Below are 19,891 nucleotides of genomic sequence, written 5' to 3'. Positions count from 1 at the left end.
GAAGTAACTCACATTATATGGAACGGAGTTGAGTAGAGCTGTGGGGGAGAGCGGCGCGTGAGGACCATTGCTTCCACTCACTCCACCGCCGGACTAAAACAAACATATTATTAAATAATCATAATATTAATACGCGAACGAAAAACTTTGTAACCCTTTTTACGAAAAATAAGGAAACGTAGGTGCATAAAAATTTTGCACAGTTATAGTTTACTAGAGATCGCTCAATCGTCGAAATTCGACCTTAGTTTCAACGACATTAGGACTACTACCTATATTTTGTAAAAAAATATTGACTTTATCATATTTTTTTCAACTCTTGTCTCTGGGACTCAGCTGATCTCAGACTGGCCGTGGCCCGTGTAAGCATTGTCTAATAGTATCTCAGATTCAATAAAAAAAAACTATAATCCATTTTCAATTTGTCACCTTGTTGTCAACAGATTTCAACCATAAATAAAAGAGTATACCTAATTGATAATTCGTATGTATAGACTTGTCACTCAAAAATCTGTCATTTTTCCTAGTGTGTGTGTAATGTTTTATTTGTTAAAAAAATGTATGATAAAAGTATAATTTCAAAATAATATTAGCTCGATGCACTCCTCCACCATATAAACTATAACTGTGCAAAATTTCATTCACCTTCGTTTCCCCGTTTTTCGTCAAAAGGGTTACAAAGTTTTTGGCTCACGTATTAATATATAGATATGGTGAAGGAGTGCATCGAACTAATATTATTTTGAAAATATGCTTTTATCATACATTTTCTTAACAAATAAAACATTACACACAATACAACACACACACATGAGAAATGACAGATTTTTGAGTGACAAGCCTATACATACGAATTATACTCTTTTATTTATGGTTGAAGTCTGTTGACAAGTTGACAAATTGAAAATGGATTATTGATTAAGTATAGTTTTTTTTATTGGATCTACGGCCAGTCTGAGATCAGCTAAATCCCAGAGACAAGAGTTGAAAAAAACCGGCCAAGTGCGAGTCGGACTCGCGCACCGAGGGTTCCGACAGCTTAAAGGTATTATAGACCTGAGTATTTGGTATGAATTTCAATTTAATACCTCTACGCGTTTATGAGGAAATGGGTAGTAAGTTTAAAATTATTAAAAAAAAATATATTATGTGATGTAACTAAAAATTTATGGTTTTCGTAATTTTTCCTTTATCTATGCTATAAGACGTTGCTTCGTACCAAATTTCAAGATTCTGAGTTCACGGGAAGCAGCCTGTAGGTTTTGATTCCCTTGCAAGTGTCGAAAATTTGCGGCATAAACGGCTGTACCTTTTGATTGCGTTGGCTTAGAAGTTTGATTTTTTCACAGCTTCAAGGGACAGTAGACCTGAGTAATTGATATAAATTTCAGCTTCATACCTCCACGCGTTCCTGAGAAAAAGGGTCTTGACAGACGGACAGACGGACAACAAAGTGATCCTATAAGGGTTCCGTTTTTTCCTTTTGAGGTACGGAACCCTAAAAATGATAAAGTCTATATTTTTTACAAAATATAGGTAGTAGCCCCAATGTCGTTGAACCTAAGGTCGAATTTCGACCATTGGGCGATCTCTAGTTATTATAATTCTACAAGTTAAGGTACATAGCTCCCATTCCAAGGGGATTAAACAAAGTTTGTCTGATACATTTCACTACACCTCTACATTTGAAACAAAGACAGCAGCCAACAACCTCATTTTATATTATATCCTGTTCCAGTTATTCCCTGGATACAGAAATTCTTTAGTAACAGGTGCAGGCTGCAGCCAACTCTTGGGCAAAGTTATACAAAATGTATTTCCTAAATTCCTAACAACTCGTTGTTGCAAATCTGTGAGGACTGTGAGTATTACAAGCAGCAGGTAGCTACGTCAACCTAGCCAAGAATTGAGTCTAGCCTAAAGCTAGAAAAGGTTTGGTGACATGCTTAGTCATTGTCAGAGTACATTTTAGCAATCACCTAATTTACTTATCGCTTTTAGTATGAAATTTAGAAGACGAATGTTAAATCTAACAAAACAAGTTGTACATAAAATTGAGCGTGACCAAATTCGTCAGCTAATAATATTCGCAAATGTTACAAACAGGTGCAAGCCAGTCAACAGCCTGGGGTACGTATGAAGGTGAATAAAATCCAAGTTTCGGGTAAAAGCTAACAACAACATTAAACCCTCGCGTTTTAGGCGTGTTCGTCTTTTTGGCGAAATGTTATTTGTTACGAACAAAAGCAAAGCAACAATTGTTTTAACGAGAAAAATACTCATTTTTAGCCGACTTCCAACGAAGGAGGTTCTATGTCCAGGTGTAGATTTTTTTCATGTTAACATTGAAACAACTACAGTAGAAGTAAAGTATCAAATATCGTTCATGGTTTTGATTAGGCACGCATATTATTTAACACTTGTATAATTGTATCCCTCCTTAGCTACGGCTTACGTATTTTATTCGATACGACACGAAAACCATGGTTTCATGTTATATTGCCGTAAATCTGGGCTTGTCTTGTCATAAATACATTAAATAAAGTTGAAATTTCAGACTCTACAATTTTCTTTTCATAGTAGTTTCTGATATACATACAGTCTACGTATGGTGTCATCAAGTTGGTGTATTACTTGTGTCACACAAGTTGTGTGATGTGAACCACAGGACGTTTTTTAATGCTCGTTTGTATCGATTCAAACGTAAGTTGAACGCTCAGCAAACGGAACAAAGCCGACACTTTTTAAATTTTATATCTGCCAAAACGCGTTCAAAGCACGCAGAAGACGAGTGCATCAGAAACCGAAAAGAAGGGTGGAAAGGCCCTTAACGGCAATGTAGTTCTACCAAATACCTACCTAACCATGCGTAAAATGTACAAATTTGCGAAGCTAGATAAATATGAACGCTGCAATGCGGGGCAAACCACAGGAAGTAACTAGTATCAACTGAATCAAAATCTGCGTTAATAAAAATATATAGATTAAAGACTTCTAGCATCAAAATATTTATTAATCATTGTCCATTTTTATGTTCCGGGAAATGCTTCCTCGGCGGTTTAGGAACATCGGCTGGCGTATATGGGACTCCCCGGACGTGGGATCTTCCCACTAAAGCTCCATGGTGATCCACAGTCCCCGCTTAGACAAAGTTCTAAATGTTACATTGCCCTACGAAGTGCGTATTGCTCAACATACCGGCAGCTGGTGCGGGGGCTGGCGCTTGAGGCGTGCGGGCGCGGTGGGCGCGGGCGCTGCCGACGCCGAGTACCAGCCGCACGGGCCCACGCCCTGCGCGCCGCCGTGCACGCCGACGCCGTGCTGTAACACACACACAATGTTATGCTGAGTTAAAACTGGAACGCTGAGGATAGGTCATGTGTTATAAACTCAATTTTGGAGATATTTTCACATCAGCCAATCAAAAACACTAGTGAATAGATAAGCTTCAGCCAGAAAGACTTTTGAATTGGGGATTAGAAATTACAAATAGGTAAATGGTTAATGGATTATAGAGCGAGCACAAGTCTAAGATAACAAACAAACCCAAATTTTTAACGTGGGAGAGCCATGCTTCGGCACGAATGGGCCGGCTCGACCGGAGAAATACCACGTTCTCACAGAAAACCGGCGTGAAACAGCGCTAGTGCTGTGTTTCGCCGAGTGAGTGAGTTTACCGGAGGCCCAATCCCCTACCCTATTCCCTTCCCTACCTTCCCCTATTCCGTTCCCTTCCCTACCCTCCCCTATTACCCTATTCCCTCTTAAAAGGCCGGCAACGCACTTGCAGCTCTTCTGATGCTGCGAGTGTCCATGGGCGACGGAAGTTGCTTTCCATCAGGTGACCCGTTTGCTCGTTTGCCCCCTTATTTCATAAAAAAAAAAACGAACTTTCCGCTTTCTCCTTCCATTATCGCCAAACAAACTTAAAGCTCTGCGCAGCCTATATCATAAAATATTTTAGACATCCTACCATTACATCTCGAATAAATAAAATCGATAAACAGGTCCAAAGGCAGTTGCGAAAATACTTTTGACAGTTACGCTCATAATATTATGTCGCCAAATGTTGTGCACCTGGCTCTTTATGATAGTAGACACGACAAGGGGTGAAAAATATTAAAATCGCTATTCCGAAGTTTTTTACACTCCAAACAAACAGTCTGTCTATCTGTTTCGGACAGACACACATAGATAGAGTCAGACAGACGTCAGACAGACACGTCAAACTTACAACACCCCGCTTTTACGCTCGGGGAAAAAATCCAATGACATAATATTAAATAAAAAATAAGTGTTATCGTATAGAAAAAATATTGATTGATTATACACCACAAGTAAATAGAACACAGTCGGGTTGCTATGAGCGCACACTCCGAGCGATTGCAGACAATCATGGGAGCTTTCGATGTTGGAGTACTCAGTACTCAACCTCTTTTCATAGTCGTGTTTCGAGTGGCTAGTAATGTTAGTTGCGTTTAGAGGCCTTTTAGTTCATAATGGAAGAAATAAGGACACCTGAGTTGTACTTGTTCTTTGACATGTTATATTCAAAGGGTGTTCAGTCTACCGTGGTTCTGTGGTCTGAGTTATCCATTTTGACTGTCTAATATTTCACGATACCTTTGAAATTTTTACATGGAATCCATGTTTTCCTATAAAAAACATAAATGGAAAATGTGCCTGACAGACTGTCTGTCTGTGTGCCCTTAAGGGTAGGCTTCGGCATTGAACCGAATTTAATACGGAGACTAAGGGAATATCCTTTTCCGATGCTTGTAGTCATAATTAAAAAATACAAGCTAAGCTCGTTTTTATTTCGGCATTTCGTAGTTACTGCGCGAATAAACTTACAGGCAACGTCTATTCTAAAAACTTGAAAAATAAAAGTCACCAGATTAATCTTCAACTCTTATATTTTTAATTCGTGGCCTGGATACGAACGCGACCGTAAATTGAGGCAGCTAAAGAGTCGAGTTAACGCTTTCACACGAAGATATATCCCACGGTAACCACTATCGTCGAGATTAGCTCGTAATGATCTTTTTCTCATGTGCGACTTTCACGTGTTAATTTGTGCCTTATTATCTCTACGACGCTGTGACACAGTAAGAGGGAGATTAAAAAGGCTTAATCTATACAGGAATTAGAAGCGATAAAGTCATTCTTGCCATCGTTGTGTAGCTGCAGCTAATGGTACTATTATATGGCTACATCATCACGCTGATAACTACAATTTACAACATCCTACCACAGTTAGTACCTCTTGCACTCAACTGAGTTAATGTTAACCCTGTTTTAATATAATATCATGACTTTTTTCGAAATGCGGGGAATACAATAAAATTTAATACCAGATTGGCGCCAGTGGGCTTAAAAGCCTGATAAATCTATTGCGATATTGCTGCTCTATCATCGCTCATGAGCCTAGCTGCGTGTGTGTTTCTAATTTCTACTTAGGAGTTTTGCACCACATCTTTAAAATGCAAATCCGATCCAAACCGAGATTCAAGGATGACGAACAGTTAATCTCTTGAAGCCAGAGTTAGTGCATTAGCGGAAAGGAGAAATAGTTCTTCGTCAACTCGACTATATTTTTGGAATCGGACTCGGATCGGACGAAGTGCGAAACCGCTCTCAGAATTTAGCATTTCTGTTAAACCCTTTATTAAATTGAAGTTCAGCAATCACTAAGGGTGGATTGCACCGATTTACTTTAACTATAACCAAATGTCGAATGAATTGTCAAATTTTGTAGTAAAATACGCCATATTTAACAATAAATTTGACCTTAACCTTAACTATAACAACGCCTCTGGTGCAAGTTGCAACCCACCCTTAACGTCTTCGAGTGCAGCCGTCAGTAGTCTGTAGATTTTCCGCTACAGCTTATTTCATTAGGGAATTTGTACCTGTGCTAAGGGCGGATGCGCCTGATGCCGATGCACGTCAGAATTCATCTCAGGCTTCTCGAACGGATGACGTTCAAGTGCACCTCATTGTCTGCAACAAACGTTACATATTTATATTAATGAGTAATTACAAACTTGAGATTAGTCAGTGAGTTCAGGATTAAAAGAACAATTAATTTTGTGAGGGGAAATGCGTTTCGCAGTCAGAGCCGCGGGGGTATGTTGGACTCTCCAATGCTAAACATCAGGATTTTACTAACTGAAATCCCCGATTTCCTTCTCCTCTCCGGAGTTGTAGTTACATCAAATTCATGTTCCCGCTTGTTAGCGAGACCACGGATTTGTGAACTCCGCCGCAAAAAAGAACGATATGAGTAAGGTAGACTATAGTATTACGGAAAGACCTATGACTAATTTGTATCTTGCGCATATCAACAGTCTTAAAATGATTGCGTCTACGAAGGAAAGACAAAAGATTCAAAGGGGAATTTAGTTAAGCAATCAAAACCTAAAAGCTATGGAATGTAGAGCCACAGATAACCTAAAACCTTTCACCATACCATAAACATGTCTAAATATGGGTCGGTATGTCGGTACGAGCCGTAATGAACTATTTGCGATTATAGTACGTCGAGTTATAATTATTTTAGCTCGAGGTTTCTACGAGACTGATCCTTATGTTATTGGCATAAAGGCCCTTTAGGGGTGAAATTACTCGGAACAGAGCAACTAGCGATTGCGGACGGGAGTGGCTCGCTGATTCACTCTCATTCTCCTGCCTGACATATGGCGAGTTGCGACTTGTGACTGCCAACGCGCTAAAGCTGATTGCACATTTGTGCCATTTGCGGCCAAAGACTCAAACAGCTTCTCTATTGTTTCCAAGGCCACAACTCGCTTGCTACCTTTGTCATTTTGCCAAGCAGGGCAATTAATATAAGGGCAAAAATACCAGGCTGTTTGTAATGGAAGCTCTAACTTTCTACCTTTTGTACTTTTTCGAGTGTTGATCCCAAAATATTCCTTGTTAGACTCCGTAGGCTCATATTCTGAGGATGTGTCCTCTTTAAACAGATATTGGTAGCCACCACGTCGATTGCTGCTGCAAACATTGCCATAAAGCAAATATTACGTTTGACAGCAAGTTCGGGTGTTGATTACCAGAATTGACTGCCACTCCCTAGGAATTCGGATAAAATAAGTACGCTACTGTGGACGATACTCTATACGCGTCGTCCATGCGTATCGGGTGTCGTGACCATTGTCTGTTCATATTATGTATCTATGACGTAACCGCGACAAGCGATTACATCTAGAAATCATACTCAACTAATATTGAATTATTTACACTATTCAATTCTATCAGGCTTAGGATTTAATAGTGTAAGGATGTAGTTGAGTATTTTAATTTTTTAATCAGTCCCCTTAGGAAATAAAACGAAGTGAGAAAGTTTGCATAGTGGAATAATAAGCACTGGATAGATTATTGTAACAAGCTTTGGTGTCCGTGATAACAAGGCATATTTTACTAAGACAAGATATCTATAAAATTCTTCACGAAATAATGATCCACGTGAACGAAGTTGCGCAATAAAGACTTAACAGAAGCAGGATTAAGATTAAGATGAATAATAATAGAGCAATTAACTTCTTCGTCATAGAATTACACCGTATTAATTATTTATAGTTATAGTCTAATAATATCATAGCATATTTAGATTACACACGTGACACGTCCATTATTATATTCTAACTTCATTTCATTTCATGGAAGATATGAAAATAATGAAATGAATAAGTATTTTGTATAAAAGCTTCTAATACAGCAACAATAGAGAGACATATTTATGAGCCAGAGAATAATATTTTTAATATCCTTTTATACAAATTAAACTTAACCATAGATACTTCTTAAGTACAAATCATCAGGTCAATCATAAAAGATCATACAAATGTGGATATTTATTATGAAGTTGTGTGGTTTTGGGTTTAGTTTTCAGTAAATTTTGCTCACAATTAGCACATGACTTGGATAAAAGTTAGAATGATTTAATAAACGAACGTGCGAATGATCTATGGACAAAGGGATTCTAAAGTTGGATAAGACGCAAATAGGAAGCGATCAGACGCAGAAGATACTTGTTTATTACCTATTCCACGTACCGCAATGCGCAAACACATTATATGTGAATTATTGTCATTGGAAGTCTTGGTCTCGGATAAATTCACACCAGACCCATTAGCATTCATATAAAAATAGCAGTTACAACTAACAGCTCAATATTATAGCATTTCTTGAACAATACAATGCTCATCTACAGAAAATATGTAATGAATTTTAAACGAAGTTGTATCATCAATAGCATAAAACATCGAAAGTGTGGAATTAGGTTCAGCATAGCCTGATAATAAAACATAACTTCTAATGTGTAGTCGTTTCTGCGACAGGTTCTTGCGTAATGTGCGGTGATTAGACATTTTTACAACACCTGACTGCGCCAGTCCATCAAACGGTCTACATATCAGAACCGGAACGTTGCAACATAATAAAGATACGCGCCGCATAGGCTCTATATAATGCGATTGTATGTTCGAAGTAGGTTATTTCGAGATATATCGAGTAATAATAGACGAATGCACCGCAAGATGCTTTGTTTAGTTTGTTATAACAATATTCACATCTATAGATCTATTGACACAAACGAAGTCTTACAAAGGGATGACCTATTTTAAAATTCCTAATTTACAGATCGTCTGGGGAGAACAACTCTACATTTCTAATCAGTCTTCTTTCTCAAAGAACCATGAGTGTCCTTTGAGCTGAACAGTGAACCCATGTAGGAAATAAGCCCAACGATATCAATGGCATGCATTCATAAACTTGTTCGGTACGTAAGCAAGGAGATCGACTAGAATCTGACGCGTGCCGAGTTGAACGACCAAGCCCACTACGCGCATTTCACTTTCATTTCATGAGTGAGGCGTTGTAACATTCCCCCCTACTGCGGTTTGCCAAATTATACACACAACGTCATAATTTGCAACGCGTAAACAGCACGAGCCAAAGTAAATATTGTATGCTCGCCAGATGATTTTAACAGAGATGCTTTATTTATTAAGCAATCTTAGAATCAGCACAATGTTTGGTCAAATCTTCTAAGTCCAATAGACAAGCATAATAAATGAACGTCTCCAACAGAAGTTTGAGCTGACTCTACCATTTTCATTGCATCTATTTGTCGTCAAATGTCGTCAAAAAGACAACCAAAAAATCAGTAGTTTCACGAAAATTAATGACGTAGAGAGCGGATGTAAATAGCAAGTAATAAATAGCTTTCAGAAACCGGAATACCAATATTTCAGGAAATAATCTCACTAAGTGCGTGTGATCTGAATTAGTCGAAGAAACATTTCTGGACTCGCGTCAAAGGCTTTCGCGTCATTCCCGTTTGGATCATGAAGTCGACGTTATAAACAATGCAGAAGTCGACTTCCGGGTTAATATACCGGTTTATAAATAAAATGTGTGTAAGATAAACATTTATTATATCCAAGTATATTGTACCTCACGACGTACGACTTGCGCCGGATATCGCTTCCTGTATTTAAAACGAGACAAGACCTTTAATATGCTGGCTTACTCATTACAGCTGGAGTAATAAAACTTCTAGTAAATAATATATGCCACACAAGGAGCGCTTAGTTTGGTCCAACATTAATCAAAGATGTTTTGATGGCATGAAATCCATCCTTCTCTTTACTTCGATCTACCATCTTTATCGTCCATATTTCTTTGTAGTATCTTCTTGAGGCAAGCAATTGATCTTCTACAAAAATCATTTCAATATAAATAAAGTATTAGAATTATACTGTGTAAGCAGTAGCCATTTCATATTAAATTCTATCGCCAAATATACAGTGCATTATTTTGCTTTGTTTTTATTACAACTACTATAAGACTGGTGTGAGTCATAATATTGTCATACCGAAATAGAGTACCGAGTGGTACCGACCAGTTGTAAGGATATCTAACTAATTTAGTTAATTACTTCATGCCCAAGTCTGTTTCATGCTTTGTTTCTTGACTGTATTATCTTTTCGAACTGCGAGATTTTTTTAGTAACTATAAAATATGTAACTCACTTTTTTGCGTTGATTCATTTCAATGTCTTACTTTACATAATAGTTATGTAATATCCATATAAGGTTAAGCAAGATCCATAAATAGTTTTGTCAAATTGGATTTAGGATAGAGCTACATCAATAGCTTTCCAAATACATTTGTAGGTGTCGCGTAACTAAAATACATTTTATAGGCAGCGGTTTTCAAACTTTTTTGGTGACGGAACCCTTTGAAGAAGAATGATTTGTTTTTTAAGGAATTGTCTCCATGCTGGTCTCTGATGTCATTTCTAAAAACAATTATTAATGTGTCGCTCGCGGAGCCCCTAGGGCCTTTGCGGCGCCATGCCACGAGGTTCCATGCTCCACTTTGAGGATAGCTGATCTAGGCAATGTTTGGCAATCATTAGTATCCTTTGCAATTTAGAATGTAGAGTAACCGGCAAGGAATGGTTGGTCAAATATTTGAGTGACTGCAATACAGGAAAAACCGAGGTTGTTTTAAGATCCAACTCCTTATATAGTTACTCCAATCTAGCGGTGAATCAAAGGAGTCAGTAGTTTTAATCTCTCATAGAACAGTATTATTCATACTATTAACTATGCTCTATGTTCGTTGATGAATCACTTCTAAATTACTCGGGGAAACGATTCATATTTAAATGTTTATCTTAATGGTTCTCCATTAATTTGTCTAGTTCTTATGGTTGGAATTCTTATAGTTCGCATATAAATATTGTCCTTTTCACTAGCTTAGCTCTTGGGCCCTGGCTGTTGGTATATCCTTAACTTTTTGGTGCATTCCAATTCTCAAATCATACTCTTGTATGACATTAAATTCGCAGAAGATAGATAACATAGAGATTAGAGATATTTCATTATCTTCTGCTAATTAAATACTCATCTACAATTTACTTAGCTCCTTGCTGTAACCTTCGCTTTTTGTTTCCTAATGCTCATCTCATCCGAAATTTGTCAATATGATACGCATGCCAGTGAAATAAACTTTAACTACTGACTACAAACTACCTAGTTACTAGTTTAGTCTACGTAGAACACTCTAAGAGCTTTTAGTGTCTAAACACACTAGGCCGAAAAACGCGGCCTGATTACGCCTGCAATGTATTTTAAATTACCGATGACAGACCATGCCGAAATTACGTCGCGTTATATTGTATGCGTTTGACATTGCTGACGTAATCATGCCGAACTTCGGCTGCGTAACTGCGGCATGGTGCAGTGTTTAGACACCGACGAAGGAAATGTTTGTAAAACTTACTTGAGGCATAAGTAATACGTATTATACGCTTGTTATCCATCCATACTTTATAATATTATAAATGCAAGAATGTGTTTGTCTGTCTGTTACCTCTTCACGCCCAACCCGCTGAACCGATTTTGCTGAAATTTGGTATGGAGATACTTTGAGTACCGTGAATTAAGAACATAGGATACTTTTGATCCCGGAAAAATGTACGGTTTTCACTTGACAAACAAATTTTAGCCCAACAAAGGTGCGGGCGTCATTTAGTAACTTTTTTTTTACGAGCCTATACAATCCCACTGCTGGGCAAAGGCCTTCCCCAATCCCCAAGGTCTTCCATCTGTCTCGTTCCAACGCCACCGCAGGCCAGCCTGGCTTGTTGTATTGCATCCAGTTCATCTCACCATCTTTTTCGAGGCCGTCCACGGTGGCATATCCGTCCTCTGGTACCCACTCTGTGGTGACCTTTGCCCAACGGTCAGGATGCATGCGGCTGGTATGATCCGCCCAGTCCCACTTTAATTTTGCAGCTTTCATGCCGCCGTCTTTAACACCTGTTTTGGAGCACAGCATGCTATTTTTTATTCGGTCGGCTAGTCTTACACCTATCATGCTGCGCTCCATTGCTCTTTGACAAACCCCGAGCTGGGACCTTTGCGACTCGGTCAATGACCAGGTCTGAGCACCGTAGGTTAGGATGGGCAGAATACACATGTCGACGAGTCTGCGTTTCAGGGAGATTGGCAAATCTCTCTTCATCAGCGTCTTCATGGAGCAGTAGCTCTTCCAGGCGTTTTCAATTCGACGATTGACTTCCTTTCCTAGTCTATTATTAAAGGAGACTATCTGGCCCAAGTAGATATACTCGTCGACATATTGTAATTCTTGCCCATCTACCTCGATCCTACGTTTTCTGCTATTGGTCATTATTTGTGTTTTGGACCGATTCATCGCTAGTCCCACCTCGAGGCTTGCGTTGCTTAGGTCTTCAAGCATGGTTTGTAATTCCAAGGCTGTGGGTGCGAAGAGAATAATGTCGTCGGCAAACCGAAGGTTTGCTAGTCTCCTGTCACCGGCGACAATACCCCTCGTCGTGAAGCCGCCAGTTTTCTAAAACTTCCTCAAGGACACTTGTAAATTGTTTAGGAAAGAGCGGGTCCCCTTGTTTGACTCCTTTGAGGACTCGGAATGATGGACCAGTGCTGTTTAGTTTTATATTAGCGGTACTGTTGTGGTAGATAATTTTTAATAGATCTATGTGTGTGTTTTCTATGTTTTGGTTGTGGAGGGCTTGAAATATTGCTGCGTGTTAAATATTATCAAAAGCTTTTGTGTTATCGACGAAGGCCAAATAAAGGGGTTTGTTATTTTCCGAGTATTTCTCAATGAGTTGGTTTATTGTCTGAAGGTGGTCTGTAGTTGAAAAATTGTGGCGAAATCCGGCTTGTTCCGCTGGTTGGTGTTGGTCCAGCTGATGATATATTATGCAGTTGAGTATTACTTTTATAAATGTTTTGTACATGTGGGAAACCAGGCTTATGGGACGATAATTGTTTATATTATTTTTTCGCCTTTTTTGTGCAAGAGTATGATATTGGAATGGCTGTTGGATGTTGGAATGGAAATCTAGTAACTTATAAATTAATAAATAGACTAGAATGATTCCCACAACTCCGTTGCTTCTAAAATTCTTTTACCGTGCGGGAACCGTATTTTTTCGGCATAAAAAGTATCCTATGTCCTTTCCCAAGACTTAAGGTATTTATTTCCATACCAAACTTCAGCAAAATCGGTTCAGCGGTTTGGGCGTGAAGAGGTAACAGACAGAGAAGACATACATATGTACGTCTGTTTTAAATAGATGGGGCGATTAGTGCAAGGTACTCGCAGAATCAGACGATTGTCGGCGCTGGCCGCCATGTGGTTTATTTTAGTCTACACGAGCTTAACTTTAAGAGTCTGTTATTGATTTGTCTGTATGCAGATATGTATTTATATTCTGTTACGCCCCGCCTCGTCGTCATCATCATCAATTAGTTCTTTATAGAGACTGTAAAATTCAACTTCATGATTCTTACTGCTTTACTTGCGTTTCTTACTTTTTACCGATTCATTCCATCACTTTTAAATTCTTTTGTCTCTGTTTCTCTCGTTCTATCCATTTTTTTTATTCTGTATAATTTGTCACTTTAAATCCCAGACCCCAGTATAACTAATTTGGTGACCATCAATCAGTTTTATGGTACATTATAATTTATATTGTATTAATACGGTTAAGTCGCTTTTCAATAGTTGAATATTAAAACATTGAACAGTAGCTGAAATTATTATAATAAAATTATTATAATCAATAATTGTTTATAGTATAGTGGTTACGCACCTGACATTACTTTCATTGTTTCCAAAAAAACAAAAAAAAATTAAATGATTTTTTTTACTTCACAAATTCACTTGACTTCACCCGCTCACATCCATGTTATTCAGGCTTGTTTACACTGTTAACGACGTGGTGACTCAACCGACACGAGTGGCTCTTTGTTTATTTACTTCAACGTGACGAGTATTTCGCAGCAACAAGGCGACCGTGAAAAATTGCCAATGGCCTGCCTTACGGAGTACGCGCGCTCAACTTGATAGCGGACCGCAAACTGACTGTACTCAATAACCGACCCGTAGACTACGTTCACGTGCTGCCGTTTTTCCGACTCGACGAATAAATTAAGTGTATGCTCCCCAAAAATTACACTATCGCGGCTGGGCCGTGTCTGTGAAAGTTATTCGGTAGACGGTACTTTCTTTTTGGGGCTATTGCATAATGCGGTTTAACAATATTGATAATTTCATTCCGTATAAAGTTATAAACGTAAGCCTATGCGTATTTAGTTATTTACGTAACTTTTAATCAATAAATTTTAAAGCTTTATAATCCAATTTTATACCTTGGAGGTACCTTAGCTGTAGAAGTCTACGTTCTTGAACTAAGGAGTATTGACTAGTAACGCAAGTTTTGTGGAAAGATCAAGAGATACTTATTAGAAACCTTATGAGGTTCACAGACAAAAGAACGTGCACAATAATCGCGTCATTAAATGTAAATAGGAATAATTAGCAACCTCACGCATAGCGCACGATAGTGAGATTGAATTTTAAATCGTTTACTCGGTACTCGCTCACATACTATAGCGACAACTTAGAACCCTTTCCACATCCGCGCGCGGTAAAAAACGCAAACAATTAGTGGTATTCGTGACAACTGGAGCGTGAGAGGAATCCAGTAGTGTTCGCGCCATGCCCCGTGACCGAATTGACGCTCAGATGCCCTCCATTACAAGTAGACCATTCTCATTGATAGCAGAGCACAGTTGCAACGTCGTGACTCGTGTGCCACATAAGAAACACGGCTTACGAAGTAAGATGCAGTCGTAACACCAACTCGTGCTAGATATGACGGCTTACGAAGTAAAATCTCGGGACACGCAATGTGCGTAATCTAGGAAAAAACTACGCTGCCGCAGCCCAGACCGAACGCAAAAAGTGTTTCTTTGCGTGATCACATTCCGAGTCGATGGCCGATAAGTCAATAACAGCCACGAATGACGAAACTGCTGTCCTGCTCGAAGTAAAATTTCATAGTGGACACTGGACAATGGACATGTATCAATATGCCAATTTGTTTAGGTGGTAATTGAAGCATAGTATCTAAGAAGAAGCATAATTCGCGAATCAACAAAAAAATAAATCGGCAAAATTGTAAAAGAAGTGGATAACACTTCTTGAAGACTTGGCTGGGACAGGTGATATCTACAGAGATAACCAAATGAACTATTCGAAAATTGTATGGGCAGCTATAGTACTGGTTCCCTAGAACATTACATAGGGAAACCCGGACTACAATGGTTATTAACTTATTACTTATTATTATTGATTCAAGAGACACAACTCTCGAGAATATCTCACGTAAAGTAAGATTGTACCCCAAAGTATACTCTGGATCTTAATTGTTTAAGGAACTGAAGACATTTACAACTCATGCGAAGCTATTGAAAACCATATAATATATTTTTAGATATGGAAAGTATGTACCTACAAAAATCAAAGGTACTCTTGTCAGTTGGTATTATTTTTTGTTGTTAATCTCAGAAGCATGACAATGTATTCCAATCTATGTCTGTGATTCCAACATATAAAAAAACCGGCCAAGTGCGAGTTGGACTCGCCCATGAAGGGTTCCGCAGCAGCAATAAGGTTTATTTTTATAAAATTAAGAGGTTGTTGATTTATTTTCATATTTCAGTTGATTTAATGAAAGTTAAATTAAGGTTTACCATTCATGAGTCATGACGTATAAAAAAACTACTGGCTAGATCTCGTTCGAACCAATTTTCGTTGGTAGTTTTTGTAGTAATGTACATCATATATTTTTTTTAGAAGAAATGTGTGTTCCCCCCTCTAACTTTAGAAGTTAGAGGGGGGGGGGGGAACACACATTTTACCACTTTGGAAGAGTCTCTCTCGCAAACTATAAAAAAATGATAGTAGAAACCTCAATATGATTTTTAAAGACTTATCCATAGATACCACACACATAGGTTAGATGAAAAAAAATTTTTTTGTTTCAGTTGTATCTATGGGGACCCCTAAAATTTTCAATAATTTTTCCATTTTTGTATCAATATATTAAAGCGGTTTACAGACTACATCTACTTACCAAGTTTCAATAGTATAGCTCTTATAGTTTTGGAGAAAAGTGGCTGTGACGGACGGACGGACGGACGGACAGACAGACAGACAGACAAACAGACAGATATACAGAATTCAAGTTTAGCATTATAATTTGCTCAGTCTCCTCGATGACATCATACATGAGTATGAACTACAACATAATAGTAATGTTTTTGTAGCACCTTACAATGACCACTGTGCTTTGTAATACTCAGTAACAGATAAATTACTTGTAAATATGTCTAAAGCTTTTTATAGGGGTGGTATATAATATAAAAAAATATATTTTACATAGCTGTAAATCACAGGTACACAAATACATTTTTATGCACTTAACTTACACTTGTGGACCCCTAGTTTTTGTCACACATAGCCCATAGGGAATGTTATTATTCAAATATTTCTTTAACCTGTGAGCGCTATGAATGTTTTGCTCACATTTATTATATATGTCATTAAATGCAGGTTTTATAAAGTAATATTTTTATTATTTCATTCTTTTTAATAAAGTAGACTAATTTGTTTATTGTAAAAAAAATTTTTTTTAGGGAGGCAGGTGCTGCGGGGCTAAAATGGTCACATTTAGCAATTCCTCTCAATCAATTCAGCAAATGAATTGTCAAAATTGTCAAACTGACAAATGTCAAATCAGTACAAAAATACAGAAATGAATTGCAAGCAGAGTTGCATTTTGCGATTTTAGAAAAATGAATCATATTATGATTCATATCATGATTCTTCAAAGCGACCATTTTAGCCCCGCAGGTGGGTTAAAAATATTCAAAATAATATTCCCTAATCACACACAACATAGACCCCCGTCAAGTCTACCATAGACCCCTGGGGGTCCACATGGACCGCTTTGGGAATTATTGCTCTAGATTTTGTTTATTTGTAAACAATTCATAGTAGAAAATATATTAAATATCCAAAATTCTAAATTATATTGTAATATGAAGCATTTTAAGCAAAAAATTCACTTTTAAGACTTTCATTCACCTGTGACGAAAAAATGACATTTTTATGTAAGAAACATACTTATAATTAAGTTTTAAAACTTTTTGCCTTAAGAGTCCGGGTGTCATTGACATTCTCATACAAATGTAATACCAAGATCATGTCCCATACAAGAATATTTACCATATTTGAGTTATTATTCAGCTTAAGATAGTACTTACCTAGGTTCCTGTACAAAGATTCACTGGAAAATATTTACATACCAAAAATGTGAATGATTATAATTTAGTATGTAAATATTGTTATCATTCATATTTTTGGTATGTAAATATTTTGCAGTGAATCTTTGTACAGGAACCTAAGTAATTACTATCTTAAGCTGAATAATAACTCAAAATATAAGGTAAATATTCTCGTATGGGAAATGATCTTGGTATTACGTTTGTATGAGAATTTCGATGGCACCCGGACTCTTAATTGTTTATTAATATAAGCCATATTAAATATAAAAATTTGAATTGTAACTTTTAAACATGTAACAAAAATTTTGACATAGGTCGAACATGGACAAAATTATTGACGGTCATTTCACATGGTAAAGGCCACTACAAACGTAATTGTAACTTAAATGTATCTCAACATATTGTCGTTAGTATTTATTTTAATTATCTAGACAGATCCAATTAGTTTTTGCTGTAAAAAATATTTCCTAAATATTAGCTCTCCTATACGGTATACCCAAGTTGGTTCCTTAGAATATTTTCAATGCAATATTCCAATTGTTTGACCGATTTCAAGTTTTCTTATGTATTACAACAAAGAATTTTACTAAAAAAACATAAGCAGAAGTTATTTCAAGACATTGATTGCGGACTACCGAAAACACAAACATAATTCTTTGTATGGGAAGCATGGACAGACCGCGCTTGAAGTTCAAACCGAAATAACTTTACAAAGTTGCAGTCGGCGTCAAATTTTTTTGCTTCAGAATACATTTTTCTACTAAAATGTGATTCTTGCAGAGTATGAGCGGTCTGTGAGACCGCGCATCCATAGTTAAAAGTTAAGAAAGTTTAAATAAGACTTAGTTTTGTTTACGTAAGTTTTCATGATTAAAATATAGTTTGTTATTATTAGTGTTGTCTTATTGCCAAAAATTTAAAGAATTCTACATACTATAATCCAAACGCTGTGTACATCCAAACAGGGTATAAATTTTGGGTGTTCGATTTATCGAGGCCCTACTCATGGGCGCCAGCAGAAATAATTTCCAAGGGGTGCTGATATTAGTTTTCTATCTTTTTTTTTTACTTTTTACGTACAACAGTGACTGTCTATTTACGTCAACAGAATATATTTAGTGCCGAAACATTACTAACAATCTTTGTACGGCATGGTAGTAGGGTAACAGACGGCTTTATTATTTTAATAATAATTCCTGTTGATCCTGAGATTCCCAAGGGATGCAAGTGCACCACCTGGCACCCCCCTGCCAGCGCCCATGGCCCTACTGTATATATTGTGTTACTCTTTTGCCCGGTCTACTTATCTATTTGCTAGTGATTTTGATAGGCTAATGTCAAAAGTCAAAACCAATCAACAATACTGTTGAATAGATAAACTCCTATCAAAAAAAATCTAACAAACTGGGCTCTGTCAATTATTAATAGGGCTCCTATTTGATTCCATTCAAGGACACCCGTAGGGATGGATGTTTTTCCTATTATTAAGGAGATAATGTATCAACATAATATGTAAAATACGTATCGTAAGACAATATGGTTATTCAACACTTCATTTTCGTCGTATTCCTAATTTCTAGAGTTCACTTAGCAGAATACAGCTGTGTCGTTGGACAAATAAATTATATTATTTTGGATAACATACGTCTCTCACTGAGAAAACTATGAGGTATGCTCATTGCTCAAACCATACGCCTACAATTTGTTACACATTAGCTGCCTCGCCACCTAGAGAAGTTGTGGAAAGGTTGAAGATGATTACAAAATATCAGTTTATATGTAATTTAACTTACCATTTTAGGCTTAGAATACAAATCAGAATTTAAACAACTAAAAGTTTTCACAATTCATTCTAAAATCACAACACTAAATTTATTTTAATTTTATAAACACAACATATACGTCACTCTAGTACTTTAGCCGCCATTTTATAAAATTTAATTCTATACTCTATAGTCTATACTCTATCCAATTTAGAGTCTATGGACGAGTATAATGTTCTGTCATCTCATCATCTGTGGACTGTGCTAGAATATCAGAGGAGTATCCAGGACACCATTGGGTACCTACTAGAGTCTGGCTAGCGAAAGATGAGACTGGAAAAAGGCGGCAAATTCAAAAAATCTACGTATGGCAACCTTGTCTATAGTCGGAATTATAGTTTTGATACTTGATTATTTATGACAATAATATTATATTTTAGTTTGGTAAACTCATTTCAAGAATAAGTTTATTGTTGTTGTTTACTTGAATTTTATTTTGCAATACATTTCATTGTGTTTTGTTTTTGACGAAAACTCTTGCATGTTTTTGTCGGAGTATTAAAACTTCTTCTTTAATACTTACCGTACATCATGAAATATATTACAAAATATAAGTTAACCAAACAATTATCTTCATTTTCTTAAACTAAATTGTCACTACTGTTTCTAAGTTTAAATATAATTTAATTTAAATGTTAAATAATTTCCTATCTACTTCCTATATTATATTATTACTCGCAAGCATCATAGTTGTATTAATTATACTCAAATATGTTTATTTAATACATACTTGTACATGCCTGAAACTAATAACCCTCCCTAGCAAGTTGCAATTTGATTAAAAACCAAGGATTAAGGGGAGATGAAAAAACAACACAGAAAATCAAAGGCTGCGGAATTTTTTTTCGC

General features: G+C 37.0%; 1 protein-coding gene across 3 annotated transcripts in view; it reads right to left on the bottom strand.

The window, feature by feature from the left end:
* The window catches only part of LOC121734120 (tyrosine-protein kinase CSK), a 34,221-nt gene extending 15,088 nt beyond the window's left edge, over nucleotides 1–19,133 (bottom strand). For 2 of the 3 annotated variants that reach the window (XM_042124538.1, XM_042124540.1), the window contains exons 1-4: nucleotides 19,013–19,133; nucleotides 5,913–6,003; nucleotides 3,199–3,321; nucleotides 13–93 (exon numbers count right to left, since the gene is read on the bottom strand). In XM_042124538.1, coding sequence (XP_041980472.1) covers nucleotides 13–93; nucleotides 3,199–3,321; nucleotides 5,913–5,960 — 252 coding nt within the window. In that variant the 5' untranslated portion in view covers nucleotides 5,961–6,003; nucleotides 19,013–19,133. Of the gene's footprint in view, nucleotides 1–12; nucleotides 94–3,198; nucleotides 3,322–5,912; nucleotides 6,004–13,678; nucleotides 13,956–19,012 lie in introns of those variants that run through there. The other variant, XM_042124539.1, reaches the window with a different exon arrangement.
* Between the last annotated feature and the right edge of the window lie 758 nt (nucleotides 19,134–19,891).

The sequence above is a fragment of the Aricia agestis genome, chromosome 15 (assembly GCF_905147365.1).
Source record: "Aricia agestis chromosome 15, ilAriAges1.1, whole genome shotgun sequence".
Classification (NCBI taxonomy): Eukaryota; Metazoa; Arthropoda; class Insecta; order Lepidoptera; family Lycaenidae; genus Aricia; species Aricia agestis.
This window is presented reverse-complemented; position numbering and strand designations above follow the sequence as displayed.